The following is a 27951-nucleotide window of genomic DNA, read 5'->3' on the forward strand; positions in this document are numbered from 1 at the left end:
TCTGGATGACATTCTAAGTCTAGGGTCGCGGGGTCTCTCGGGAGCTCTGCCGACAGACCCCCCACCCCCCGGCTCCACCCCATCATGTGGCCACCCGGCTCCGCCTCCGCCCCAGTTCCTGTTTCGGCCTGTGCTGTCCTGTTTCGGCCCCTTGGGCTCCCAGTAGACGCCAGTTCCTCCTCCGCCCGGGGCCTCCTTTCTCTGGGAGCCCGCCTGCGCATCTCTGCTCGCCCCACCGGGGGATGGGGCCGGCCCCCGGCCCGGGTCGGCCCTCCTGCAAACTCCGAGGCGACTCGGCCCCGCCGTGACCGCTCTGCACAGTCTGGCGCCGCGGCCCCCAGAATGAAGGGCGGCGAGGGGGACGCGGGCGAACAGGCCCCGCTGAACCCGGAGGCCGAGAGCCCCGCGGGCTCGGCCACGTACGGAGAGTTCGTGCACCGCGGCTACTTGGACCTCATGGGGGCCAGTCAGCACTCCCTGCGGGCGCTCAGCTGGCGCCGCCTCTACCTCAGCCGGGCCAAGCTCAAAGCCTCCAGCCGCACGTCTGCCCTGCTCTCGGGCTTCGCCATGGTGAGGGGAGGGAAGGCACGCACAGCGCGGGGGTCGTGGGCACAGTAAACGGGTACCCACTGGAGGAGGGCGACGGGGAAAGGGGAGCAAACGGGGTCCCAATGGGCGGCACAAGTCCCTTTCTAATGGGTGTGTGTGTGTGTGTGTGTTTGTGTGAACACCCGTGGCATGAGCTGGGCCACAGGGACGATAAACAAGTACCAGAGGTGGCACTGAGGCATATAACATGTGCAAGGATGGGTCACAGAGTCCGAAAGCATAGTCCAGGCAGGAGTGATTACCGGATCCCCACGAGACTTCAGAGGCAAATCAGAGCTGGGTGGAGGCTGTAGACACCGGGCAGGAAGGGGGTGGAGTCAAAGAATAAACTTGGAGTGGTCACCCAACAAGGTGGGCGCATCCCAAGGAGAGCTGGCCCCAGCAGGTGCAAACGGTGCTCAGTGTAGCCTAGGAAAGCTTTGCGAAGAGAGAGTGGCTGTGAGGGAGCCTCTGGGAAAAGAAGCTGATGAGGAAGCTGATACACTGGGGGTGTGGGAAGATGCTATCAGCTAACGGTCCCAGTGGAGGCCTCGTAGAAGGTGGTACTGAGGTTGCCCTCCGGGTGAGGAGTCAACAGACGCAAGTCCTGGCTCTTTCCTGCTTGTGGCCAGCTGTGTCACCCTGGACAGGCCAGCACTTCGCAGGTCAGTGGGAAAAGGTGAGACGGTGGAGGGTGTGCCCTCTGTAGCCTGCCAAGTACCTGCCCCAGGATGAGCTGATTCTTGTCAGCAAATCCTAGATCCAAGCACGTTAGAGCAAGACACACATCAAAGATGGCTCCAACTCCTGTCAATTGGACAGGCATGGAGACCAAGGCCCAGGATGGGACAGTGGGTCTGCCAAGAGCACTCAGTAGGTGAAGGATATAGAATAAACTAGCACCCAGGGTCACTAGACTGTTGGTCCAGGCTTTCCCCACCACCGTGACAGGATAGAGGAAGCAGCTGGGGGTGGGGGGAAGTCCTCATAGGACTAGGCTGCCGGGATCAAATGCAGGTGAGAATAGAAGGGTCATAGCACTAGGGGGTTTGGTTCGTCCCTGCCCCTCTCTGGGTCACGGCCTCTGTACCTGAAATGATTGAAAAGGAAAGTCTCTACCTCTCACGGTTATCCTAGGTCCATGGTTTTCTGTGTGGGGGCCCACGGTGCCCACGGTCCACAGGCCAGTCCATGCTTCCTGATGTGGTCATCTAGGGACGGAGTACAGACCGCAGAGGGAGGGAAGCAGTTCCGTGGACCTTCACCTCCAAAACCCTGTGGTCCAGCTGTTCCCGTGGTGACAGCCTGGCCTGCTGCTGGACTTGCGTGTTGCTGGGGTCACAGCTTAAGGGTCAGGATCTTCTCTGCAGGATCAAGAGGCCAGATGGGTACATTCTGGGGGCAGGATTGGCTCCGGTCCTGCCAGGGGAGAGTGTGGCTGGGTCAGGCTATGGGAGATACCAGGACGGCCTGGCCCAGATCCCTGTCTGTAGAAGACACCTGCTAACACACGTCATGGCCCAATTTCCCAAAATACTCAGCCGTGTCTTCCTACTACCACTCTCCAGACTCTGCACCTTCCTCCTTCCCTCAGCCCGGAGCAATCTAATGGATCCCACAAGAATGAGGCTGGGACAATATCCAGATTCTGGAATCCCGGTGGCCTGGGTTAGAATAATATACAAAATAGTACTGAACTGTCACTAAGTATCAGGCTGGTAGTGCTTCTGTGTTTATCATCTTTCTATTATCGTATGAAGTAGGTACCGTTACTATGGCCATTTTACAAATGAGAAAACAGGATCAGAGATGTTAAGACACCTGCCCAGGGTCCCACAGCAAGTAAGTGGCAGTATTGGAACTTAAGCAGTCTGGTTCTAGAGTCCAAATTTATACAAGTTTAGAACAGGATCATCAAATGTTTACAAGCGCCAGGCAAGTAATATGGACACCAAGTTGGCTGTGTGGGGCCTGAGGATATATGTGACCTGTCCCAAGGCAGCAGCTGTGACTCAACTCTAGCTGCTAGTGGCCACGCCAGAATATGGGCCTGGTGTAACCAGGTCTGTCAAATTTTCTGGAGGATCTAGAAATAGGGATATTGATATGAAATCTGAGTTTTAAAAGTTGGCAACTTAATTCTTTAAGAAACACACTGTATGAGCCAAGAAAAACATGTCTGCAAGCTGGCTTGAATTCATAGTGTGCCAGTTTGCAAACTCTGGCCTTGCACTTCGGCACTAGCTCCAATAATCACCGAAACACCTATTGCTGACTCATGCCTTGCACTATTCTGATAATTTGATGTATATACCATCATTCAATTTTCACAACGACCCTGTAAGGCAGGTAAGTACTGTTATTAATCCCCATTTTCCAGAGGAGGAAGTTGATGCACAGAGAGAGAATTAAGTCACTTGCTCAACACAACACAGCTTGTGGACCTGAGCAGGGACCCAGGCAGCCTAGCTCCAGTATCTGTGCTTTTTAACCCGTTTGTTGTAACGAGGTAAGATTGTCAGAAACGTGTCACCCAGTCCTCTTGATAGCTCGGTGGGAGAACCAAGACCCAGAACCAAGGCCTTGCCAAGGCTGCCCCTTCATGCACTCAACAAAGATGGGAGCCTTGTTTCCTTCCGCCAGGCACCATTCTAGGGCCTAAGGTTATGTCAGGGATGTGCGCGAGCAGGCAGATCCCGCTACGTGGAGGAGGTTACAAGCGCTGAGTCCATTGTCTCTTGTCCCCACAGGTGGCCATGGTGGAGGTACAGCTGGAGAACAACTACCAATACCCGCCAGGCCTGCTGGTGGCCTTCAGTGCTTGCACCACTGTGCTGGTGGCGGTACACCTCTTTGCCCTCATGGTCTCCACGTGTCTGCTGCCCCACATCGAAGCTGTTAGCAACATCCACAACCTCAACTCTGTCCACCAGTCTCCACACCAGCGACTCCACCGCTATGTGGAGCTGGCCTGGGGCTTCTCCACTGCCCTGGGCACCTTCCTCTTCCTTGCTGAAGTTGTCCTGGTTGGCTGGGTCAAGTTCGTGCCCATTGGGGCCCCCGTGGGCACACCAGCCCCTGTGGTACCACCCTCCCACGTGCCTGGGACTCTGCCACCCGTGGCCACCTCCCTTAGTCCTGCTTCCAAGCCATCCTCTGCTCCTGTGACCCCGCCACAGGCTGAGACGTCTGAGGCCTGCCCACCCCGGCAGGTCTGTGGTGGTGGGACCCATGGACCAGGCTGGCAAGCAGCCATGGCCTCCACAGCAATCATGGTACCCGTAGGGCTTGTGTTTGTGGCTTTTGCTCTGCATTTCTACCGCTCCCTGGTGGCACACAAGACAGACCGCCACATGCAGGAGCTAGAGGAGCTGAGTCGCCTGCAGGGGGAGCTGCAGGCTGTGTGAGGCTGGTGTGGCCACCTCTACAAACACTGCCTCCCTCCGGGTTCAACCAGAGATCCCAGGTCTGCCGACCGCTGTACTGACTGCCTGGAGCCACTTCCTGAGGCCACTCTCAGGTAGAGACCAGATTCCTGCCAGCAGGGTCCTGTGGGCGGGGCCTGGGGGCAGCTCCCACATTCCAAGGGATTCTCCCTGTCAGCCTGCCCATGGGCTTTGTAAGTTCTGCTCTATACTGGCTTGGAGGAGCGAGCGAAAAGTGCTCAGTCCAGGCTCCTGGGATAGGTGGAGGGGAGGCAGGGAGACCCTGGTCAGACCTTTGGTGCTGACCCTTAGCTACTTGCCCCTATACAGGACATAGAGGTCCGGTGACACCCTCCCAGCTGCCCAGAAGGCAGCAAACCCTTGCTATTAGTTTTGTAGAATCGATTTTGTGGTTACCATTTATCGGGAAGCTTTTCCCCATCCCCAGATTTTGATGGGTTCCACACTCTTGCTGTAGCTGCTGTAGAGAGGGGTTTGGGCGTTTCTGCCCTGGCGTAGGTCCAGCCTCTCTTAGGAGGAGCCTCCCTATTTTTGGAGGTTCAAGTGCCTGTCCAACTTTCCTAGACCCACACTTGATGCTTCTATAACTGGTTCTCACTCTTCTGTGCCAGGATTGGGGGAGGGGGCATGGGGGTCTTTGGAGACCAAGGGCCTGTGAGCCCCAGCCTGACTACCTATTAAGGGTCGGGGTGAGGTTTTAAAGGAGAAGGTCCAGCCCCTCCCGAGCCTTTGGTATCCTGACACTGAATTTTTGATGCACCTTGTTTTGTATAATAAATTGTATTTCACAGATGTCCCTGTGGCTGTGAATGGGGTGAAGGGGAGGCCTCCTGGGATCGGGCGACTTGTTCCTAAAAGCCCAGCAGAGAGGCAAGTGTACCTGAGGGCGGGGCACGGTTGGGGGAGAGTGGGTTCCAGGTATGAGCCCTTCCTGGTGCTGACGGGCCGGTCGCTTCTGCAGGTGGAGACTCAGTTATTCCAAGGCAAAGGGCTTTGCACTCTGGTTCCCGCGCCCAGGTTCTCTCTCTTCCATTAAGGATTTAGTATAAGTTTCTTTCTTGAGTGACTGCTACATATGAGGCGCTTTTAGGTTATCTCCTCGAGCCCTCACCTCCATTGCGAGACGTCTTTCTTGTTTCCATTTCAGAGGTAAGGACACTGAGGCCCAAGGCTCAGGATTGTGCCCAGAGCCACACAGCCAGTCAGTTAAAACTAGGACTACTTTTACCCTGACATGGGGAATCTCTGATTTGAGAAAAGGAACCCCTACCTTTCCACTGGGACAAGAGAAAGGGATATGATCTCATCACCCGTGCTTCCATGTAAATGAATTTTTCCAGCTTCATTTTCCTCAAATATTTAAAGAGTTCCAATCCTCTCTCTTCCATTCTTAGGGTGTGAGGTCTTGAACAAGGCTCCCTTTGCTCTTTTCCTATTACTTAAAATGGTGAATTTGCATGAACCAGCTTCTGGGGCTTTTCCTGTGCTGTTCTGATACTTACGGTAGTCCTGCGTGACGGGGATTAATGTCCATTTCAGAGGAAGACTCTGAAGCTTTGAGAAGTCAATGACTTGCCCAGGGTCATACAGCAAGAGCTGTAGATAGAGATGTCTGGGTCTTAGGGCATCCTGAGCTCAGGCAGAGGGGCCTCCTGGGAATGCCATTATCTGGACACAGGACACCCTGCATCCAAGAGAGAGATAAAGGGTGACCAGCGTCAGGGCGGGCTTAGCCCAGGGGTCCCAGGTGTAAGCTTGTGCTGGTGCTGCCCTCCAGCGGCCGGACCGCGTAAGCAGAGGTACCCCCCCCCCCCCCGCGGCTGAAAACGGCGGGCACTGGGACCATGATGCTTGGAGAATCGACAAGCCCACCCTAGTTCCCGTAAAACATAGTTTAATTTTTACAGGACCCATTTAAGGGCCTTTAGGTCGCACCAAGTTTACCACAGAACTTTAAGACAGCCTCGGATTTAAGCACCAATGGTGGGCCGAGTAGGGGAAAATGTGGCACCTTCTGCAGGCCTCAGTCTCCCCATCTGTCAAGTGGGCATCTTAAACTGCGAGAGGCCCACGAGGGACAACGGGAGGAAAACGCTCCCTGCATTACGTGAGGCGCCAGGGAAACGGCCTGAGTCACAGCCGTTCGTTGTATTTTTCCACCTCCCGGGAGCCCCTCCCACCCCGCCCCGTTTCGGTGGGTCCTACAGGAAGCGCCCCCGCGACGCCGGCCTCGGTACGCTCTGACCACGCCCTCTGCGCACGACGCCTTGGCTCCGCCCACAGGAGAATTCGCAGATTCGCTAGGCCAGTTCCCCCGAATTACTCAGGCCTCTAGGCTCGGCCGAAAATTCTCATCGGACTCGGAGAGGAGCTTTGGGCCGTATTTATTTTCCCCGGGTCGGAATTAGGAAGTTCCCCGAGCTGTGCTAGTAAGAAAGATCCATAAAAAGTGGCCGACTCTGCCAACAGGGCTTGGCTAACCAGGCATTATTTTCTTGAGTCCACCAAGGCGGGGAAAGGGAGGAAACAGCTGGGGCCAGGACCTGTGGCGAATCTGCAGCCTCTTAGACTTTTGGCCGCGCAAGAAAGGGGCAGGCAAGAGGAACGAAGGAGCGCGCGTCCCGTCCACCCATTCGCCCCGCCCGCCTGACGAATCTGCGCCCGTTCAACGCACCACTCATCTCCCCAGCTCTGGCTGGCCTCCTCCCCTCCGCCCCGCCCCCTTTTCCTCAGGGATTAGTCGCTGCTTTCGTCGCCGCCGATTCGTCAACGACCCCAGGCCAGAGCAGCTGGATAGTCGTGGAGAAACCCACTCTCCGGGGGATGCGGCCCATCTCCAGGCTCCCTGGGCCGCAACTCTCGACCCTCATAGGGCGCCGGCCGAGGCGAAACCGCTATCCTCGGCCCCGTGGGTCTCCCGGTGGCGCCCGTGGCGAAAGTGCGAATGTCGACACTGTGCCCGCTGGGCCTCGCGCAGGTGGCGGTGGTGTTTGGTGCGCGCGCCGGGGAGGTGGTGGTGGGGGGGCGCCGCCGCCGCCGCCACCGCTGCGGGGCCGGGTCTCGCGCTGCCGCCGCAGCCGCCGCCTCGCGCCACTAAGGTGCCGCGCGGGGTGGGGGGAGGGGGAGCCGCTCGACACGAGCGGGTGAGTGGGGCCGCGCCGCGCGTGCGCGGAGATGGGGGGGGCAGAAAGCGCCGGGGCGGGAGGAGAGGGCAGCGGCGCGCGTTCCCGCCACCTCCCTGCCCAGATTCGGGGCCGAAGCCGGGTCTCGGGCTCGGTCTCGCGGTGTTTCCAACGCCCCGAATAGGTGCCACCTCTTGGCTGGAGGATCGGGGCGCGGGGACGCGAGCGGGTGTGTGGGAGCGGGAGCCGGGCTTGGCCCGGGCCGCTGGCCGGTGAGGAGGCGGGAGGGGGCGGGGCCTGGCAGGGGGCGGGGGAGGGGTCTTGCGCCGAGGCCAAGTGGGGCGCGCGCTGGGGAGAGCCGGGGCTCGAGATGGGCCTGGGGTCTGCGAAGAGAGTTGGGAGGTGGAGAGGGAATGGGGTGTTGTGGTGAAAGTGTACTTGAGGGGAAATCGGGGGAAGCCATGGGTCATGGGGAGGTGTGGAGACTGGGGAGATGAGAGAACCCGGAGTCTGGGCTCGTCGGTGAGGGGCAGCAAGGGAGGCAGGCCTGAGACCTGACCCCCCCGCCCCCGCCCTTGCGTGTTCCTCTGTCCTCACAGTGTAAATGAGCAAAGATGGATCAGGAAGGTGGGGGAGATGGGCAGAAGGCCCCGAGCTTCCAGTGGAGGAACTACAAGCTCATCGTGGATCCTGCCTTGGACCCTGCCCTACGCAGGCCCTCGCAAAAGGTGTACCGCTACGATGGAGTCCACTTCAGTGTCAACGTGAGTGCCCCGGGCCGCTCCTTGCCAGCCAGGGAACTCCGGCCCCACTCTCCTATTAGCTCTGTTCAGCCTCCAGAGCGTCCATATCCATAACCTGCTTGCTTAAAAAGTGGGTAACCAGAAGCCAGCTCTTGCATAGGGGTCTCTGGATGGGCTTCTTTGCGCTCCATAATGTGGTTTCACATTGTGTTCTTTCCGTTCCTGCTTTCCTTTCTAGGACTCAAAGTATATACCGGTCGAAGACCTCCAAGACCCCCGTTGCCATGTCAGGTCCAAAAACAGAGACTTTTCCCTCCCAGTCCCTAAATTTAAGGTATGTGTCTGCTGGTGTCCTGGTGTGGTGGCCTTTGGAGGGTGTGGGGGTCGGTCCTCGCTGTCTAGCTGAACTGTAGCCAATAAAAGGGAGTTTTCCAATGAAAGGATCTCAGCCAGGTCTAGCAGTGTCTGAGGCTGTGAGGGGGGATTGTTCTGGACAGGAGGTGTGGTTCACATTCTAGAAAGGTGTAGGTGAGGGGTCCCAAACAGGAGTGTTGACTTCTTGAAGGATAATATAAAGACAGGCTCAGTTGCTCTCCCTGTCACTCTGTATTCTAGACAGTGCACAGCTTGACAGTGCCCTGGTGTGATACCCCAGGTTCTCAACGGTTAAGGGGAGTGTCAAGGCCAGGAACCCCATCCCTGGAGTCCTCTGTGCCTCACCCTTCATTTGGCCATTGGATCCTCCATCACGTTTCCTCAGAGGATTCCCATTTTCTGACCAGGCAGGATACTCAGCAGGCTGGGCTTAGAAAACTGGTGGTTCGTAGTTTCCTTCACTAACTCTTTCTTTTTTTTCGTTTATCAATAAATTGTGTGTTGGGTTCTCTCACCCCTCTTTTTTTAACTTCGTGCACTTTGCCTGGACAATCTCTTTCACCCCCATGATTTTGACTGTTGCTGAAATGTCCATGACTTCCAAATCTTGGTTTCCAGATGAGATCAATCTCTAGAATTCCAGACTTAGGTGCCTGGGAGTGGGACAGCTCCACCTGGAGGCCCCACGGACGTCTCAGACTCTAAAGCAAATTCCCTTTCCCCCTTTAATCCTGCTCTCCCTTCCATCTACTCAGCTGCACAAGTTAGACACCCGGGAACCATTCTGTGATTCTCCTGTGTTTTATCACATCATCTGTAACAAAGTTCTGCTGACCCTTTTTTCTTTTTTTTCTTCTCACCTTTTTTCTAAATATATATTTTTATCTTAATAATTCTAGTTCATTGTTATTTCTTTAATGTAGGCTCGTGTTCATTTCATTTCACCTGGTTTCCTTGCCTCCTTTCTCCGTTTCATGCTCCACTGTGCTGTCATTTTGTCTTTTTAATTTCACTATTCTCTGAGTTTACTCTGGTTGCCAAGTCTATGTTTTTGCGTATTGATACATATAACTGACACACCTCCGCCTTTGCCACTGCGTACCTGTGTTCCATAACACTTTTCAATTTCCAGGAAATGCTAAGTTATTTTCTACCCAGTGCCTTCCGAGTGCTTGTCATGGTGGTGAACTCCTGCTTATCCAAAAAGCCCAGGATGAGTGACACCATCTCCATGCAATCTTCCCTGCCTCCCACTCTGAACAGAGGTTTCCTCCTGTGGGCTCCTGTATGCCCTGTCTGCACCTCTGCCAGCGCTTCCTGTGTCCTGTTAGCATTGTGTGTGTCTTTCTGTCTTGCCGACTTTCCCAGACGGTGGGCCAGCAGTCCATCTGTGGATTCCTAGTGCCCCGTCCATGGTGATCACTTTGTAAAAGCTGTTAGTGAATTATTTCTCTACAAATAGTTCCTTCCGTGTGTGTTTGTTTCTCGGTTTATACATTACTTTTCCCGATTCTTGCCATTGTGCTGTGGTGAGAAGAGTTCAGGGAAGAGGGGTCAAAATTGATGTATCCCTTGATGGGGTCCCTTCCTATTCCCTTGCCTCTCAGTTTCCCAGTTCTGTTTCTCTCGACCCTTGCTCTAAGTTTCCCAAAGGACAAAGGAACAGAGGTCAGTTCTGAGACCCCACACTGAGCTCTCGTCCTCTCCGCAGCTGGATGAGTTCTACATCGGGCAGATCCCGCTGAAGGAGGTGACTTTTGCAAGGCTCAACGACAACGTGCGGGAGACTTTCCTGAAGGATATGTGCCGGAAGTATGGCGAGGTGGAGGAGGTAGAGATCCTTCTTCACCCCCGCACTCGCAAGCACCTGGGCCTGGCCCGCGTGCTCTTCACCAGCACGCGGGGAGCCAAGGAGACGGTCAAGAACCTCCACCTCACCTCGGTCATGGGCAATATCATCCATGCGCAGCTCGACATCAAAGGTGAGGCTCCCCTGCCCGCCTTCGCGGTGGGGCGCCAGCGGAGACCGTACCCCCCAATGCCTGCTGCGGCCAGGCGGGCGATCAGATTCGCAATACTTCACCTGAGCCTCTTGGAGCCAGGTGGATTTCTGGAATTAGGATCTTACAGAGGTGTGTGGTACATAATGTTTTGTGTCATCTCCAGCAGGCTTGGGGAGCACGTGGCTATACTTGTAAGAAAATGGATGAAGGGTCACACTAGGTAGGATGAATGAAAACTAGTAAGTAGCCTCAGCTCAGCTCAGCTTGTGACACTGAATTCCCCAAAATACTGGGTGTTGAGGTTTTGGGGTTTTGAAATTTTGGATTGAGAATTAGGGACCTGTTGTATAGGTGAGTGAGGGAAGAACTCTCGGCTTCGGTGTCAGGGTAACAGGGAGGGTGGGGCTTGTGGCGAGCTGTAATGCAGTGCCAGCTAAAGGAGACAGTCCTTAGCTGGTATCAGCCAATTTGCAAGTGGGAATGAGGACTAATATTGCCAAATATTCCGGTTTTATAAAGCCAGAAGTCTAGATTTTCATGGTTTTAAAATGTTGGGTTCCCCCCCCCACCAAGAAAAAAAAATTTGTTTTTTCAAGTGACTATGAGGCAAATAAAACAGCTGTGGGCTGGATTTAGCCCTGAGGCTGCCGTTAGGTTAAGTTTGTAGAATGAGAGCGTGATAGGACCTAGCACCAGACGACCTGGGCTTGAATTCCAGTTCTGCCTCTGACCAACTTTGTGACTTTGTGCAGCTCCATTTTCTTTAAGCCTCTAACGAAGGGGCACTGACGCTTTTCCCTCCCCGTGGTCATCCAGTATATTAACTCCTTCTGAGAAAACGAAGTGTCATACTCCATGTTGTTTGTAGTAGTTGTCAGGTGGAGGTGAGGTGGAAGGTCCCAGAGATAGAGACAGAAGGTAGAAGAGTTGAAATCCCCAAACTTGATATTTACCTTGACACCTGAGGACGACGTGAGAAGACCAAATCCGGAAGGAGTTGTCGCTTCCATCTGACCCTGTGGGTCCCCATGTTTCTTCCTCCAGGACAACAGCGCATGAAGTACTATGAGCTGATAGTCAATGGCTCCTACACCCCTCAGACGGTGCCCACAGGGGGCAAGGCCCTGAGTGAGAAGTTCCAGGGTTCCAGTGCAGCCGCCGAGACGGTGAGAAGCCTGTGGGGCCATAGCTCTCACCATGTGAGCAGCTGCTTGAGTGCCACGCCCGGCCTTCGGGAGGTTCTGCAAGTATTGGAAGAGCCAAGAAAAGATGCCTCGATGCTTTCAAAAGACAGGGAACTGGGGTTCTTGGTTTGGAGAAAGGTAAGTTGTTCAATGGCACTTACTGTTCCTTTCTGCGTGCTCCATTCTCCCCTGCAGACCGAATCCCGCCGCCGGTCCTCCTCCGACACGGCTGCCTACCCGGCAGGCACCGCTGGGGTGGGCACGCCTGGCAACGGCACCCCTTGCTCCCAGGACACAAGCTTTTCCAGCAGCCGGCAAGACACCCCATCTTCCTTTGGCCAGTTCACCCCTCAGTCCTCCCAAGGAACCCCGTACACGTCTCGGGGCAGTACCCCCTACTCTCAGGACTCTGCCTACTCCAGCAGGTACAGACTTCATACCCTCTGGGAACCCCAGGTTCTGGGAGCTGCCGCTGCGAAGAAGAAACCCAGAGTCCCGAAGAAGGAGTTGGGAATAACTTGTCCTAGTTTCTCTTAGATCCAGCCGTTCTCAGGGCGCGTGCTGGCTGAGTGTCAGCAGCGAGTGTGTCTCTGGGGGCTGCGGAGGGGCTCTGGGTGCTGAGGCCGACCCTGGGCTTCGCCACAGCCCCGCCAGCCGCACTGACGCCCTGCCCTTCCCTGCAGCGCCACGTCGGCCTCCTTCAAGCCCCGACGGGCAGAGAACAGCTACCAGGACTCCTTTTCCCGCCGCCACTTCTCTGCGTCTTCGGCGCCCACAACCACCTCTGCCGCCGTCTCTGTCACCACTGCAGCCACCGCCACCTCCTCCACCGCCTCCTCCTCCCTGTCCTCGTCCTCCTCCTCCTCCTCCTCTTCCTCGTCCTCTCATTTTCGTGGTTCGGACTCAAACTACCCAGCATATTACGAAAGCTGGAACCGCTACCAGCGCCATCCTTCTTTCCCACCCCGCCGGGCAACTCGGGAGGAGCCCCCTGGGGCACCTTTTGCTGAAAATACCACCGAACGCTTTCCCCCTGCCTACACCTCCTACCTGCCCCCGGAGCCCAGCCGGCCCGCCGACCAGGACTACCGGCCACCGACCTCAGAGGCTCCGCCCCCGGAGCCTCCCGAACCTGGTGGAGGCAGCGGCGCTGGGGGGCTCAGCCCCGAGAGAGAAGAAGCTCGGACCTCCCCCCGCCCAGCCTCACCTGCCCGTTCCGGCTCCCCAGCCCCAGAGACCACCAATGAGAGTGTGCCCTTCGCTCAGCACAGCAGCCTGGATTCCCGCATTGAGATGTTGCTGAAGGAGCAGCGCTCCAAGTTTTCTTTCCTGGCTTCTGACACAGAGGAAGAGGAAGAAAACAGCACCACGGGCCCTGGGGCCAGAGACACAGGGATGGAGGTGCCGGCGGGGCCAAGTCACGGGCCCTGCACCCCCCCTCCAGCCCCAGCCAGCTTTGAGGACGTGGTCCCTACAGGGAGTGGGGAACCAGTGGCTGGCCGGGAGTCCCCCAAGGCCAATGGGCAGAGCCAGGTGAGGTGCCCGGGGTCAGGGAGGTGGAGTCGGGCCCAGGGGAGCAGGGAGGGCACTGGCAAGAAAGCAGGGATTTGCGGGAAAGCCCAGGGTATGGCAGAAGCTTCCTGTGACCCTCCTCTGCGCCCCGCAGGCTTCTCCATGCTCTTCTGGAGAGGACATGGAGATCTCCGATGACGACAGGGGCGGCTCACCCCCTCCGGCCCCAACACCCCCCCAGCAGCCTCCGCCCCCGCCCCCTCCGCCCCCTCCCCCACCCCCCTACCTGGCTTCCCTTCCCCTTGGTTACCCTCCCCACCAGCCTGCCTACCTCCTCCCGCCCCGACCTGAGGGACCGCCGCCCCCTGAGTACCCGCCGCCTCCGCCGCCACCCCCCCACATCTATGATTTTGTGAACTCCCTGGAGCTCATGGACCGACTTGGGGCGCAGTGGGGAGGGATGCCCATGTCCTTCCAGATGCAGACCCAGATGCTGACTCGGCTGCACCAGCTGCGGCAGGGCAAGGGACTGGCTGCAGCCTCGACGGGCCCCCCTGGCGGGGCCTTTGGGGAAGCCTTCCTCCCGTTCCCGCCACCCCAAGAGGCGGCCTACGGCTTACCCTACGCCCTGTACACACAAGGGCAAGAAGGCCGCGGGGCCTACTCGCGGGAGGCGTACCACCTGCCTTTGCCCATGGCCACCGAGCCTCTGCCCTCGTCCTCAGTCTCAGGAGAGGAGGCCCGGCTGCCTCCCAGGGAGGAAGCCGAGCTGGCAGAGGGCAAGGCCCTGCCGTCGGCCGGCACCGTGGGCCGCGTGCTGGCCACCCTGGTCCAGGAGATGAAGAGCATAATGCAGCGAGATCTCAACCGCAAGATGGTGGAGAACGTGGCCTTCGGAGCATTCGACCAGTGGTGGGAGAGCAAGGAGGAAAAGGCCAAGGTGAGGGCCAGGGCCTGCCCTGGGGAAGCTGGGGCTCCACTGGGGGAAACAGACCTCAGGTTTTTCGGAGACACCGCTCAGAATAGAGAAAGGGACGGACAGTGAGGGCACGTGGACAGACACAGGGCACGTGGGGGACACCAGGTGGGCAGCGTCGCTGGGGGCGCACAGCACCGCAGAAGAGCACGAGCCCGAAGAGCTTTGTCCCGGCTCTGCTGCCTGCTTGTGGTGGGCGAGGCCCTTCGGTATCTGTCTCTGGGCTTTAATCTGCAGCGTCTCCGTCTGTAGAGTGGGGAGGCTAGGAGCTATGTCTTCAGGGTCCTGGCCTGTAAGCTCGCAGACCTGTGAGGAAATGCCTGTCCAGGGGCTGGTGTAGCAGAGGGACGGCGGGCGCCAGGCAAATAGATGAGCCAGGAGGCGTGTTCTGTGCACCGGGGGCCTGGGTGTAGTTCTGGCAGGAGGCAGGAGGGGGCGCCAGGGATCCGGGCTCAGTCCCCTCGTGCCCACAGCCATTCCAGAATGCAGCCAAACAGCAAGCCAAGGAGGAAGATAAAGAGAAGACGAAGCTGAAGGAGCCAGGCCTGCTGTCCCTTGTAGACTGGGCAAAGAGCGGGGGGACCACCGGCGTGGAGGCCTTCGCCTTTGGGACAGGCCTGCGAGGGGCCCTGCGGCTGCCGTCCTTCAAGGTGCCCAGAGCTGGGGTCTCACCCAGTGGGGAGGGGTGGCTGGGAACCCGGAGTGTCTGAGCTCTAAGCGGGCCTCGTCTCTTCCCGTCTGTCAGGTGAAGCGAAAAGAGCCTTCAGAAATTTCGGAGGCCAGTGAGGAAAAGAGGCCCCGACCTTCCACCCCAGCTGAGGAGGATGAAGATGGTGAGTGGGAGGTCAGGTAGAAGGAGAGAGGCAAAGGCTGCTGCGAGTCCCAGAGGAAAGCGGAGGCGGGTGAAGGGGTGCGGTCTCACAGGCCAGGGCGCAGTGGAGATGGGGAGGCAGGCTTGTAAGAAGCAGCTCTGAGGGCTGAGAAGCTTCAGGCGGGTTACTCCCGGGGTTTTAGTTACGGTTCTTACTCTGCTATGCTGAGTCAAGTTTTCTGTTTCAATTTCCTACTATAAAACAGAAATGCTAATTGCAGCATCTAAAGTCACAAGATAGGGGGGCTAGGTCATCTCCCCACATTTGCTGCCTAACGCTTAAGCCCTTCTGGAACCTCCTTACCCGTGGGCCTCAGCCCGAGCCGCCAATTGACAGCGTCTGTGGCTGGGCCACTCCCTTGTCGGCGCGTCTGCCTGCGAACCTTGGGCCTTAGTAGTTTCTTCCTGGACCAGGCCTAGTCAGTCCGCTGCCCAGAAAACAGTGAAAGGCAAAACGAGTGTGATGCGTTTAAAACCATATCAGATGTTAATTAGCCTCTGAGGTCCTTGTGCTTCTCTGCTGAGCTTCAACTTCTTGGCTATAAATTGTCTGTGGGACGGTCGGGAAGGTCAGTGTACGCGAAGCCCGTCCCGCAAGGTCGGGAAGCGGTGGTGTCACTGCTCATGTCATGGCCCTAACTGCTACTCCCGGTACCTAGATCCTGAGCGGGAGAAGGAGGCTGGAGAGCCGGGGCGGCCGGGGACCAAACCCCCAAAGCGAGACGAAGAGCGGAGCAAGGCCCAGGGCAAACAGCGCAAGGCCTTCGCTCTGGACAGTGAGGGAGAGGAGGCGTCCCAGGAGTCCTCCTCGGAGAAGGTACGAGCCGGCACCCGGCCTGCAGGGCCCGCCTCCTTCCTGGGCGCTGGGGCCCAGGCAGCTCTGTCCTCTGGAGGACCAGCGGCCCCTTCCTGTGAGTGCCTGTTTGTCCCTTTCCTTAAGGATGAGGATGAGGATGAGGAAGACGAGGAAGATGAAGAGCATGAGGAAGCCATGGATGCTGCGAAGAAAGCGACGGAGGCATCGGATGGTGAGCAGAGCTGGAGGCGGCAGGATCCCAGCCTGGGGGAAAGGAGCGCCCTCCCCGGGCAGCCCCTTCCTGACCCACAGAACCTTCCTGCTCGCTTACGGCCACCTGTGTCCTCCCGCAAATCAACTTTGTAGTCCTGCCATTTGGAAGCCTGGGCCCATTGTAAACAGTAGCCCAGGACCCGGAGTGCTCCCTTCTCTCTGCTCTGCTGCCAATGCAGCACCCGCTAAGGCAGCCCGGCAGAGCCTGATCCTTTGCTGAGCAGTCGGGACACGGGGTGCCTCTCCTGCTGTCCCCGATGCCACCAGACTGTGCCTTTCCATCTGGAAGCTGTGAGCTGTCTCTAAGGCTCAGCCACCAAGCCGTGCCTCCCTCTTCCCTTCCCTGCGGCTGCCGTCCGCAGGCACAATTTCTCTTCCTCAGCGACACCTGTCTGCCCCTCCACACTCACTGGTGCTCGCGTCCATGGTGTCTTTTCACGCGTTTGTGCAGATCTATGTCATGAGCCCTGCTCTGTACCAGGCACTGTTGTAGGTGGTGGGGACATATCAGTGACCACGACAGATGTGGGTCCTGCTTTTGTGGAGCTTGTGACCAGTGGTGGGGAGGAGGAGACTTGGCAAACAAGTGACCAAATGGTAGCTAGCGTTTGTGGCACAAATAAGTGCTTGGAGGAAGGTAACGTAGGTTAGTGAGGTAGTGACACGGTGGGGGCTGGGGAAAGAGCAGCTGTTTCATGTCAGATGGTGGAAGAAGGTGCCGTGTCCGCAGAGGCCAGAACGGTGAGAATGGTGACTTGAGACCCGCCGCAGTGAAGCACAGGACAGGTCGTCTGTGTATGGGGGGGTGTGTGCAGGCCCCGCACGTCCGCGGGGCCACCGCCTCGTGTCAGTCAGTCCTGCCACCTCCATTTCTGAAGTGTTACCTGCTCCTCGTTTCCTGCTGCCCTGCCTTTCTCACTCGGAGGCTGCAGGAGTGTCGACAGGATTCCCTGTCTGTTTCCATCCTTCCCCCATGTCCTAGCCCATCTTCCAGCCTGCTCATGGGATTACCATTTCGGATCCTGTTTCTTCCTCCGCTGCGTTTTCCTGGCTGCCCGTGTCCCACAGGCGATTCCTCAGCCTGACGCTTCAGGCCCTTGAGGCTCTGGCCCCTGCGTTCCCTGTTCAGCTCCATCTTGTCGTCCCCCAGACCCCTGCCTGGCTGCCCCCGCCTTCTACTCCAACTTACCCACTTATGTTTCTTGAAGGCTGCAGAACTCTTAGTTTCTTAGAGCCCTTCCAATGTGTTATCATCTAGAGGCACAGCTTGTGCTGTTTCCTGAGCTTGTCCTACCTCGGAGCCCTTTTTCAGTCTGTCGTCCAGGCACTTTGGGAAAAGCTCCCATCGTCGGCAGGCTGCTCGCCAGTCTCCAGCACCCCATCTTCTCTTGACCTTTGACATCCTGCTTAGCCCCCATGTCCATTCTCATCGTCGTCCTCACCTTCAGTATCCCCATCACAGGAACGCCTCCCCTGAGCTGGCCGTGCAGGCAGGATCCCGGCCCCCCACCCTTCCCACTGGGGTTTATCCCCCTGCGGGCGGGACTGGCCCACCTGGCACAAGCTGACACACTCTCGTGGGGGAGTCAGCGAGCGACCCGTGCGGGGCCCAGGGAGGGTCTTCCCCCCTCGCCTGACTGCCCCTTCTGGCTTTGCAGGCGAGGACGAGGACAGCGGCTCGTCCTCCAAATGTTCTCTGTATGCTGACTCAGATGGGGACGACGACAGCGCCTTGGACTCCGAGAGTGGCAGCTCGTCCAGCTCCTCATCCTCCTCCTCGGCGTCCTCGGCGTCATCTGAATCCTCTTCTGAAGAAGAGGAGGAAGAAGAGCCGCCAGCAGCCATCCCCTCGGCATCCCCGCCCCCCAGAGACATCCCTGCGCCCCTGCCAGCCCCAGTGGAGGAGCCCAGGCCAGAGCAGGTGGGGGGCTCCCCCGTCACGCTGCTGCCCGAGCAGGAGAGGTCTCCAGCAAGGCCTACAGGTAGGTGGCGCGGAGCTGGCTTTACAAGGGTGTGTGTGTGTGTCCATGAGTCCATGACAGTGTTGGGGTTGGCGTTTATCAGCCGTGCGTACGTGTATGGTTTTGCTGGACAACATACAAAGTTCGGCAGAAGTCACTGTCCTGTCACTTGTCCCTGGAGGATGCTTACTGCCCAACACACTCCAGCTGTGTGGCCGTAAGTGGCTTCAGAGCCAGACCAGGCACTTGGCTACTGAAGTAAAGCAGAGTGGTTTCTTCCCAAGTAAGTTAATTTTTGCGGGAAACGAGTAAACTCGTCATATCGCCTCTAGTTGGAACCGGCAAAAATTTTGCAAAGTAAATAAATAGAGACCTGTTTTTAAACTAAAACACTGAAAGTTTCATAGAAAAATATCAAATAGATCGAAAGATATGAATATTTTACGGAAAGTCTAATTTTGGCGAGAAAATGTCAAAAAAGCCCCGCGTTACGACGCGATTTGGCGGGAAACTGCCCGCTTACAAAGTGTTAAGGAAAAAACTCCCAACCCAACCAGTTCCTCCTATGCTTTTTTTAAATCCTATTCCTTAATGTGTAGTATATACTTGCATGTGATTAAATGGACAGATTGGTAGAAAACAACTACCAAAAACGTTAACTCAGAACTTAATTCTATCTCAGCCTTCCTTTGTGGATTTACACATTCAAATGTTACTTTCTAGCACACACGCGTAATTTATCCTGTTGCGCAAACTGTGTGTGTTCAGGCAACCGCTGTTTATTCACTGAGTACGTAGCGTAGGGGAGAGCCTGTGATGGTGTACGCACAACCCGTCTGGCCCTCGTGCAGCTTATGGTCTGTAGGGAGAGAGACAGTTGAGTAATGAAAGCTAAGAATCTGATTTCCAGCTGTGATAAGCACCATGAAAGAACAGGATACTCTGAGAAGCTGAGCACATCTGCGATCTGTGGGGACGTCACGCCTGTGAGGACGTCCTTCCTGCTGAAGCCTCACAGGGCTGGGAAATCCTGCCAATCCCACAGGAGGGTGTGATGAACGTGTGCCAGGGCCCGAAGGCATGGAAGCGGCGTGTAGGAAGGCAGGAGAGGAAGCGAACCTGGAGGGTTGAAAGGAGGGGGTTGGGGTGAGCGGGGAAGCAGGGCTGGCCCGGGCAGTGCAGAATGAGAGGCCACGTGAGGAGTTTACTCGTCGCCTGAAGGCAGTGGAGTGCCATCGGAGGAGCGACAGGCTTACATTTGTGTTTGGAAAGATGGAATGCGGAGAGAACGTGGGAAGGGCCGGAGTTGGTGCAGGAAGGTTGAGGCCATTGCCGTAAGTAGGCGGGCAGTCGGGGCGCTGTGGGGCAGGGTGGTCTGGGGGGTGAGGAGCTGTGCACACCTGCCGAGAGATGCCCGGTCCTCAGAGATCTCCAGCACGTGACTGAGACTCTGCAGTCTGAGAGGCAGTGACCACATGAGGGGACCACACACTGGGCGGTCTGTGCTGGGCGCTCTGTCTGGGTTCAGACCCCTGGAGAGGAGGCGTGGAGGCTCATTCACCCCACGGTGCCCGCCGGCCTCAGACACTCTCGGTAGCAGAAGAGCCGGTGGCGTCATTGGTCAGAGGTTATCAGTATGGTACCTCTTTCTCATTAGGGTGGGAAGAAAGTGCGGGACGTGGTCGGATTTGCAGTTCAGAAAGATGGGTCTGGCAAGAGGCTGAGGGATTTGGAAGCTGTGAGGAAAGTGGTCGGGCAGGAAGCCCACGAGAAGGTTTGAGGGGGTGCAGGTGAGTGAAGGGCGTGGACTAAAGCGGGGTGGTTACGAGGTGTGGGAAGTAGAAGTGGGGTGAGGACCTGAGAGAAATGTAGGAGACAGAGCCACTTGGTTAAACTTAACAGGACAGGAAGCTCAGGGAGAACCCGAGTTAGGAGGGAAGCCGGTACGTTTCGTTGGGCTTGCGTTTGTCATGCCTCTGGGCCGCCAGGTAGAAATCCACCAGTTGAGTAACAGGTAGTTGAAGCAATAGATCTGAAGCCCTGGGAATGAGGCCGATACTTGAGAGCAGTGACAGTGTGGGTGTGAGTGTGCTTGTCTAGCCTAGGAGGATGTATGAAACGAGAGAAAGGGCCAGAGCCCTGCAGTCTTCCAGGAGGCAGGTGGGCAAACAGAGCCCGAGGGACTGAAAAGGAGTGATCAGCGAGGTGGGAAGGAAAGCAGACAGCTCGAGTCTCAGGAGGAGGGAGCGGTTTGTATCAGCAGACGGCAGGGGAGGGTGTACGATAGGAAACGTGTCTGTTGGATTTGGCAGTTAGGTCACTGGTGACCTTATCAGTTTCAGTGGAGTGGGTCAGACTGAAGCCAAGTTATGGGGTGTGAAGGAGTGAGGACAGGCCCTGGCCTATCTTCTGGACTGTAATGTTGGGAAAGAAGAGATGGAGTTGGGGGGTGTAATTAATGACACTCATTGACATTTATTGAGTATCTTGAGTACCAGGCTCCAGACCTGCACTTTCCCTTTCTCGTTCAAGCCTCACCACATCCTTCTTACTCCCATTTTACAGGAGAGGACGTCGAGGTTTAGGGAACTACTTGAGGTTACCCAGCTGTGATTGGAGGCAGCGCAGAAAGAATGCGGGGCGGATGGGGGAGGGGTAGCTTCTCAAAGGAGGTGAGACTTAGTGTGTTCCCGAGCCGGTAGAGGAACCAGGAGAGAGGCGTACCTGCTGGGTTAGCACACCTGGGGACGTAGACACACGTGGGGGCTCGTGCCTCAAGGCCTCCTTTTCACTCTGCCGCAGAAAAGTAGGAAGTTTTCTGAGCCTTAGGGTGAAGTAGGAGCTTTGGAAAGTGAGGCGAGTGAGGATGAAAGCTGGCTGGGTTTGCCAGAGAATCAGAAGCCCTCCTGATGGTGGAGGATGGGGTAAAGGAGGGGAGGTGGCAGGGATTGGGGGGTCTGCAGGGTGGAAAGTGCTGCGAGAGGGCAAAGTGAGGGTGCCTGCAGCCTGGGCACAAGAAAGATAGAAAGAAGCGCATCTGGGAGGAGGGTGATGAGCTGGAGAGCGGTGAGAGCATGGGAAATTGCAAGGGTGCCCTGGGGTGAGCTGAAAGGACCTGGGAAACTGTGGTGAGAGGGTCAGGGTCCAAGGGGGGACTGTGCTCTGGGTGACAAGGTCAGGTGTGTGACTGGTGAAGGGTAGCAGGATGAAAGAGGTTACTGGACATGTGAAATCGGGTAAATGGGGGACATCAGAGTCCCGAAGGCAGATGGCAAAGGTGGGCGACGAGAGGACGATTAAAGCAGGTCCCTTGGCTTTTAGAGAATGAGAGGGAAATCCCAGTTACCACAAATGCGACCAGATAGGGGGCTGTGTGGCCTGAATGGCAGGAGCCTGGGGGAGGGGGCTTTGGTGGAACCCAAAGACGGGACCTGGTGTCTCTAGGACTTGCTTTTTTCTGTCTTCTGATCGGGTTTTTCTCTTCTCCTGCGAATGGGCTTCCTCTGCTGTCTGTTCCATAAGAGGTGTTCGCCCTCAGACAGACGTCCTGTCCTAGATCCTCCTTCTCAGGAAGGCTCTGGTTCGGCTTACTAGGGTCCGGTAGCCGTCAGGTAATGAGGGTCGGGGGGCAGAGAGCAGGGCAGGTCCTACAGTAGAAACAGTGGCTTCTGGGAGTTGTGTATGCTGGGAAGCTATCCTGAAAGTTGTCTCCCTAAAGGGAAGGTGTCCTTTAGGGCAGGGAATGTTGTGTGAAGACGCTGAGCCTGGATTGGCATTTGTTCTCCTCAAGAGCCAGGCTTCCAGAGGGCATAGGGCACCAGGCTGGGAGGATGGGTCAGAGGGGGGCTGCCCCAAAACTCTGGGAGAATTGGTGAGAGGACTCCCAGACCCTGGAGAGCCTGGGCCGAGCTCCTGGAACCTCGCTGGCCTCACAGTGGACCCCAGAGGGCCTCAGGCCGTGGGACGCGCAGCCGAGGACCTTGCTCAGGATGCTGGACGGGGGCACAGGCAGTGGACACGTGATGACCGCCTGCTCGACTGGGCCTGGTGCAGGTGTCGTCCAGCTCTGAGCGGCAGAGGCAGCTGTGAAACCCCTGAGGCCCAGTGCGGGAGGCCAGAGCATGGACTGAGCTCGGGCTGCCCAGGGCACACCTTGTTCTGCCATTTGCTAGCTGTGTGGCCTTGAGCAGGTCACTAACCTCTCTCTGCCTCAGTTTCCTTGTTTGTCAGATAGGATTAATACTAGTCCCCGTCTCCTAGGGTTGCTGGGAGAATTAGATGAGTAGTTAACACATGTACAGGTGTGCATTAGTGCTTGGCGTCCAATACCAGCTATTAACCTGCTGCAGCCAACTTGAAGACGGGCAGTTGAGAGCCACCAACCAGCCTGCTGGTTCTGAGGGAAGATATTACCGACATCTGAGGAAGTTGGGAGCTTTCACAGAAGAGGCGGCATTAAGCTGGGTCTAAAAGCTGCATGTCATCTTTGCCGATGGGCAGGGGGGGAGGCATTCCAAACCAAGGGAACCACGTACCCATAAGCAAAGCGCCAGGACCCTAAAAGGCCATGTGGGTTTGGGTGGCTAAAACCTAGGGTGAGCGGGTGAGGCGTAGACTGGCCTCACGGGGATTGTCTGACGGTTCAGGTCTGCAGGGCAGGGTCTGCCCGCTCCAGGGGAAGGGCTTTCCACCAGCAGCAGATTTGGAGGGTCCCGACAGAGGGAGGGTGCACTCCCCGTCCTGGGGGCGGCAGCTGGGGACTGATGGATGGCAGGGCCTACTCAGACAGGCCGGGTACCCCCCCAGCCCAGCCTCATCTTTGGGGTGTCAGCTGCCTTTCAGCTTCTTTAGGGGAGACTCCTGACACCCTCCCCACTTGAGCAGACCCCAGTGCCATTTGGGAGGCAGTGGGGAGGAGGCAAATTTTATAATATATTTTAATACAAAGATTCAGCTTTTTCCATTGGATCTCTTTCACCTCACTAAGTAGAATGTTGTTTGTGGTTGAAATAATGGATACTTTAGTTCAGATGTGGCTGTTGCACCCTCACTGTAAATGCTGCCAGCAAAAGTATCTCCGTCTTGACACCTACTTGGTGGATATAGTTCTCGAGGCCGAGGGTTTGTTTCCTTTGAGCCCCCCCCCCACTTCCCCCTCTCCCTTTGGGGCTGTAATTTGTTTCGTGTAATTGTTGGACTTCGAAGTATCTGCTCAGTGTTTTTTCCATACCTGACACGAAGTTGGTGCTCAGTAATGTGGAATGTATGAACACGCAGGTGCAAACCCCTCCTGTGAAGGGGACCACAGCGCTGAAGACACTGCAGGTGTGACGGGCAGGAGTGTTTCAGGGACAGAGGACAGAATGAGTGCAGCCCCTCCAGTGCAGAGGCAGCTGGGGTGTTGTGGACGCCCCCGGGAGGCTGGTCAGTCTGACGATGGTGGGCCAAGAAGCTGACGCTCTCCCTTTCCCTGTGCTGCTTCCTTCCCCAGGTTCTGCAGAGGAGCCAGCCCCCCGAGTGGCGCAGCCCCCGCCAGAGCCACCAGCTGAGCCTCCCACCCCTGCCCCCCGCCCTCATGAGCGCCCCTCCTCTCCTATCCCCCTCTTGCCCCCACCTAAGAAACGCCGGAAAACCGTGTCCTTCTGTGCCGTGGAGGAGGCACCAGCCCCAGAGCCTTCCCCGGCGGCCCCGCTGCACGTCCGATCTCCTGGCCCCAGCTCCCGCAAAGTCCCCCGCGGCGTGGAGCGGACCATTCGCAATTTGCCCCTGGACCACGCATCTCTGGTCAAGAGTTGGCCCGAGGAGGTGTCCCGAGGAGGTCGGAGCCGGGCTGTCGGCCGAGGACGCTCCACTGAGGAAGACGAGGCTGAGTCGGGGACAGAGGTGGACCTGGCAGTGCTGGCAGACCTGGCTCTGACCCCAGCCCGGCGCAGGCTGGCCGCCCTGCCTGCTGGCGACGACTCCGAGGCCACAGAGACGTCGGACGAGGCCGACCGCCTGGGCCCGCTGCTCAGCCACATCCTGCTGGAGCACAACTACGCTCTGGCCGTCAAGCCCCCGCCGTCCACGCCGGCCCCCCGGCCCCCGGAGCCTGCCCCCGCCCCTGCCGCCCTGTTCAGCTCCCCAGCGGATGAGGTCCTGGAGGCCCCGGAGGTGGTGGTGACCGAGGCAGAGGAGCCAAAGCCGCCGCAGCGAGAGCAGGGGCCGGGCGCGGAGGAGGAAGGCTCCGAGTCGTCCGAGAGCAGCAGCAGCGGCAGCAGCAGCAGCAGCAGCGACGGGGCCATTCGGCGGCGCAGCCTCCGCTCGCACACGCGCCGGCGCCGCCCGGCCCCGCCCCCAGCCCCCCCTTCCGCTTTCGAGGCTCGCAGCGAGTTTGAGCAGATGACCATCCTGTATGACATTTGGAACTCGGGCCTGGACCTGGAGGACATGGGCTACCTGCGGCTCACCTATGAGCAGCTGCTGCAGCAGACGAGCGGGGCGGACTGGCTCAACGACACCCACTGGGTCCACCACACCAATATCCTGAGTCCTGGTGCTGGCCACCTCGGGGACACGCCCCGAGTGGGGTGGGGCCGCCTTCCCGAGGCACTGGGAGTGTCGCCCTCCCTGTCCACTTTTCTGCCATCTTCCGGCCTCCTGGCTTTCTCCTCTGCGTGGTGTTTCTCCTCTGGCCACCAAGCCACCCTTCTCTCTGCCTCCTGCCTCTTTTCCACCTCCCAAAGTTTTTCTGGCAGAAAAGGTCTCTAAGACTCCTTTCTCTTCATCCTCTGTCCTCCTCACGCCATATGCTCAGGCCCTCCCGCGAAGGTCAGCCTTGGGCTGGGCCTAGGGGGACGGGAGTGGGGTTGCAGGGATCTGGCCGGCAGGAACCCGTTGTCTTCCTTAACGCATCCTGCACTCACCAACCTGAGCGCTCCCAGACGCCGGCGGCGGCCCCAGGACGGGCCCCGGGAGCACCAGACGGGCTCGGCCCGCAGCGAAGGCTACTACCCCATCAGCAAGAAGGAAAAGGACCGGTACCTGGACGTGTGCCCCGTCTCAGCCCGGCAGCTGGAAGGGGCGGACACTCAGGTGAGGCCCTGCCCTGGCACGGGCCCCGCGGGCATGCTCCCCTGTCCCAGGGGTCTGTCGTCACCTGCCCCTTGCTGTCCCGCTTCTCACAGGGGACTAACCGGGTGCTGTCCGAGCGCCGGTCTGAGCAGCGGCGGCTGCTGAGTGCCATCGGCACTTCTGCCATCGTGGACAGCGACCTGCTGAAGCTGAACCAGCTCAAGGTGCGCCCGGAGCTGGGGAGGGGCAGTGTCCCCCGTGGGGTCCCCTAGGGGTGGGGGTGGGCCCGGAAGCCAGAACGCGCTCCTGGCCTGGAGGGCTGCAGGGACAGCCAGGAGGCTGCATGAGGGAGGCCTCCAGCAGCCTGTCTTTTGCCTGTAGTTCCGGAAGAAGAAGCTCCGATTCGGCCGGAGCCGGATCCACGAGTGGGGCCTGTTTGCCATGGAACCCATTGCAGCAGATGAGATGGTCATCGAGTATGTGGGTCAGAACATCCGCCAGGTGAGGCCCCAAGCCCAGGTCAGGTCTGATGGCAGCGTGGGGTGCCGACCTGAAGCCCCCCACCTCTGCACAGAGCCCCCCAGACCTTCCAAGAATTAGCCAGTGCAGCCAGCGTCCTGTTTTCCTTCCCTTCCCTCCTTCCCTTCCTCCTCCTCCTCCCTCCTTCCCTCACCCCCTCCCCCTCCCGCCCTGCGCCCTCCCTATGGGTAATGGGTCCTAGAAAAGTAGTCAACTAGATGGAAAGACCCAGCAAGAAACAAGACTAATATTGTATCTGCCTTTAAGGACCTCAGTTCAGTGGGGAAGACAGGTATTGAACAGGCAACTCCAGTGAAGAATGGCGTTTGTGTAATACAGAAGGGAAGCGCAGAGAGGCCAGGGCGTTTGAGCAGTGATGTGTGTACCAGGAGCTTCAGGCCCAGGTGGGGGTGGGGGCGCAGCACGTACCAGGGCCTGCAGGCAGCGTGTCCGGAGGGTGCAGAGGCGAGTTGGGAAGCTGCAGGCCAGTGGCTGCAGCGTACAACTTGGGTGGCCGGTGGCCGCCAGACTCCCCAGAGCTTACGAACCATGTCAGGTTCGGACCGATGGTCAGAATAGTGCAGAGCATTAAGCGTGAAGAGGGGACTTCGGGGGTCATCAGCTCCCTCCAGCGAAGAGAGAACTAGACTGAGACTAGTGGGGAGTGGGGGGCTGTTGTAGAGACCAGCCAAAGGCGGGATACCTGCGCCAGGCAGTGGCAGCCGAAGGAGCTGGCAGGAGCAGGCCAGGCCACAAGTTTGCTCTGGAGAGTGAGGGCGGGGCTGGAGCCGCGCCAGAGTCGGGAATGAGGAGGACTCCAGATGTGCTGGCAAGTTGGGCTCCCCTCGGAACACGTGAAGTGCCAGTGCCCGGGGGACCTCTAGAGGGTGACACCCAGCAGGCCCTGAGGTGGACTGGGGCTGGGGCTGGACGATTGGGGGAGCCCCCAGCACTTAGCTGGCAATTGAAGCCCTGAGCAAGAGACCCCCTGTGGGGAGAGTGCAGGGGGCTGTGCCCCACTTTCTAGGGAAGAGTTATTCCTTGTCACTAAGAATGTGACAGGCCAGTGGGTCCTGGGAGAAGGCGAGTCGCGTTTGGTCCATGAAACGGCCACTGTCATTTCGGGAACTGCCCCAGCCCCACGGCACACTGGGGGCTCTACTGGGGGCCAGTGGCTGCTTCTGCCCAGTGACCAGTGTGGACTCCCCCGCCTGGGGTCCTCCGAGTGACTTAAATAGCAGCTGAAGGGACAGTGGGGTGGCTGTAGGAGGGACGCAACGTTGGGGTGTCCACGCCTGGGCTGAGTGGGAGCCAGAGGAGACCTGCAGTGGCCCCAGGGGGTCATGGAGATTATCCAGACTCCCATCACAGGGCTGGGGGATCCACTGGTCTGGCAGGAAGCTGGGGGGCGGCTCCCTGACTTGGCACCCCCCCTACCAGATGGTGGCTGACATGCGGGAGAAGCGCTATGCACAGGAGGGCATTGGCAGCAGCTACCTGTTCCGGGTGGACCACGACACCATCATCGACGCCACCAAGTGTGGCAACCTGGCGAGGTTCATCAATCACTGCTGCACGGTGTGTGGGGGGCGGGGCCAGCGGGCGGGCCGGGGCGGGGCAGTGGGCGGGGCGCAGCTCACTCTGCCTTCCCACCCCCGCAGCCCAACTGCTATGCCAAGGTGATCACCATTGAGGCCCAGAAGAAGATCGTGATTTATTCCAAGCAGCCCATCGGCGTGGATGAGGAGATCACCTACGATTACAAGTTCCCGCTGGAGGACAACAAGATCCCATGTCTGTGTGGCACCGAGAGCTGCCGCGGTTCCCTCAACTGAGGTGGGCCAACTGGCGCCCGCACCCTTATTTATTCCCCTTGGTGCCCTGAGCTCCCAGCCCCCTAGCCTTAGTGGGCTCAAGAGGGCCCACATGCCCCCAACTCTGAATATGGAGCGGGGAGCCCTGAGCCTTGCAAGGGAGCCTCAGCCCCTTGAGGCAACTTGTGCCTCCCCTGTCACTCCTCACCCACCCCCTAATTTTTTTTCTTTGCGGAGAAGAAGCTGTAAATGTTTTGTAGCTGCCAGCAGCTGTTTCCTGTGGAAACCTGGGGTGCCAGCCTGTACAGATCCTGTCCTTGGGGGATGCACACCCCCCTCGCTTTGTGTTAATGGGGCTCCCCCTTTGTGCCCTGCGTGCACCCCTCCCCAGTTTAGGGGTCTCGAGGGGCAGTGGCCATGTTCTCCCCTTGGGGGGGGGCCTGCGCCCCCCAGTCCTGGGGACTCTGTGCCTGGAACCCTGCCTCATCGTCTGTTCCTGCCAGGCCCCGTGGGTCACCCTCCCACCCTGGTGTCTGGAGGCTCGCAGAGCCAGGCCGGGTGGTGGAGGGGGCAGGCCCTTCCTGTTGGGCTGGATTGTACATATGTTAATAGCACAAACCCAATGCCACATTTTTATAATTGTGATTAAACTTTATTGTACAAAAGTGCTTGTTTGGTATATTTGGGGAAGAGTAGGGTGGGATTGGGGTTGAGG

At 58.0% G+C, this 27951-nt stretch overlaps 2 protein-coding genes across 5 annotated transcripts; both read left to right on the forward strand.

The window, feature by feature from the left end:
* The first annotated feature begins 97 nt into the window (after positions 1–97).
* Positions 98–4826, forward strand: ORAI3 (ORAI calcium release-activated calcium modulator 3). The gene is made up of 2 exons (XM_019717212.3): positions 98–570; positions 3339–4826. Exons 1-2 carry the CDS (start codon positions 343–345, stop codon positions 3993–3995), a joined length of 885 nt encoding a protein of 294 aa, XP_019572771.3. The 5' UTR covers positions 98–342; the 3' UTR covers positions 3996–4826.
* Positions 4827–6315: 1489 nt separating this feature from the next.
* Positions 6316–27901, forward strand: SETD1A (SET domain containing 1A, histone lysine methyltransferase). 4 transcript variants are annotated; one of them, XM_088801467.1, is made up of 19 exons: positions 6316–7011; positions 7756–7920; positions 8138–8233; positions 9986–10256; positions 11322–11443; positions 11657–11886; positions 12145–12994; positions 13128–13913; positions 14423–14599; positions 14695–14782; positions 15480–15637; positions 15761–15848; positions 17548–17871; positions 23342–24370; positions 24752–24924; positions 25017–25127; positions 25285–25404; positions 26863–27000; positions 27084–27901. In XM_088801467.1, the coding sequence occupies exons 2-19, from the start codon at positions 7771–7773 to the stop codon at positions 27255–27257; spliced, it is 5085 nt and encodes a 1694-aa protein (XP_088657593.1). In that variant the 5' UTR covers positions 6316–7011; positions 7756–7770; the 3' UTR covers positions 27258–27901. The 4 variants fall into 4 exon arrangements, with proteins under 4 accessions (XP_088657593.1, XP_074178753.2, XP_074178754.2 ...); XM_074322652.2 differs by lacking the exon at positions 6316–7011 and adding an exon at positions 7019–7177; XM_074322653.2 differs by lacking the exon at positions 6316–7011 and adding an exon at positions 7019–7177 and having other exon boundaries at positions 17602–17871.
* Positions 27902–27951: the final 50 nt, after the last annotated feature.

Source organism: Rhinolophus sinicus, chromosome 10 (assembly GCF_057876585.1).
Source record: "Rhinolophus sinicus isolate RSI-liver-muscle chromosome 10, RSI-T2T, whole genome shotgun sequence".
Classification (NCBI taxonomy): Eukaryota; Metazoa; Chordata; class Mammalia; order Chiroptera; family Rhinolophidae; genus Rhinolophus; species Rhinolophus sinicus.

Coding starts and splice junctions, on each gene's coding strand:
- SETD1A (XM_088801467.1), top strand. CDS start 7,771: ATGGATCAGGAAGGTGGGGGAGATGGGCAGAAGGCCCCGAGCTTCCAG. Junction 11,887..12,144: donor GACTCTGCCTACTCCAGCAG/GTACAGACTTCA, acceptor CCTTCCCTGCAG/CGCCACGTCGGCCTCCTTCA. Junction 17,872..23,341: donor GTCTCCAGCAAGGCCTACAG/GTAGGTGGCGCG, acceptor TTCCTTCCCCAG/GTTCTGCAGAGGAGCCAGCC.
- ORAI3 (XM_019717212.3), top strand. CDS start 343: ATGAAGGGCGGCGAGGGGGACGCGGGCGAACAGGCCCCGCTGAACCCG. Junction 571..3,338: donor TGCTCTCGGGCTTCGCCATG/GTGAGGGGAGGG, acceptor TTGTCCCCACAG/GTGGCCATGGTGGAGGTACA.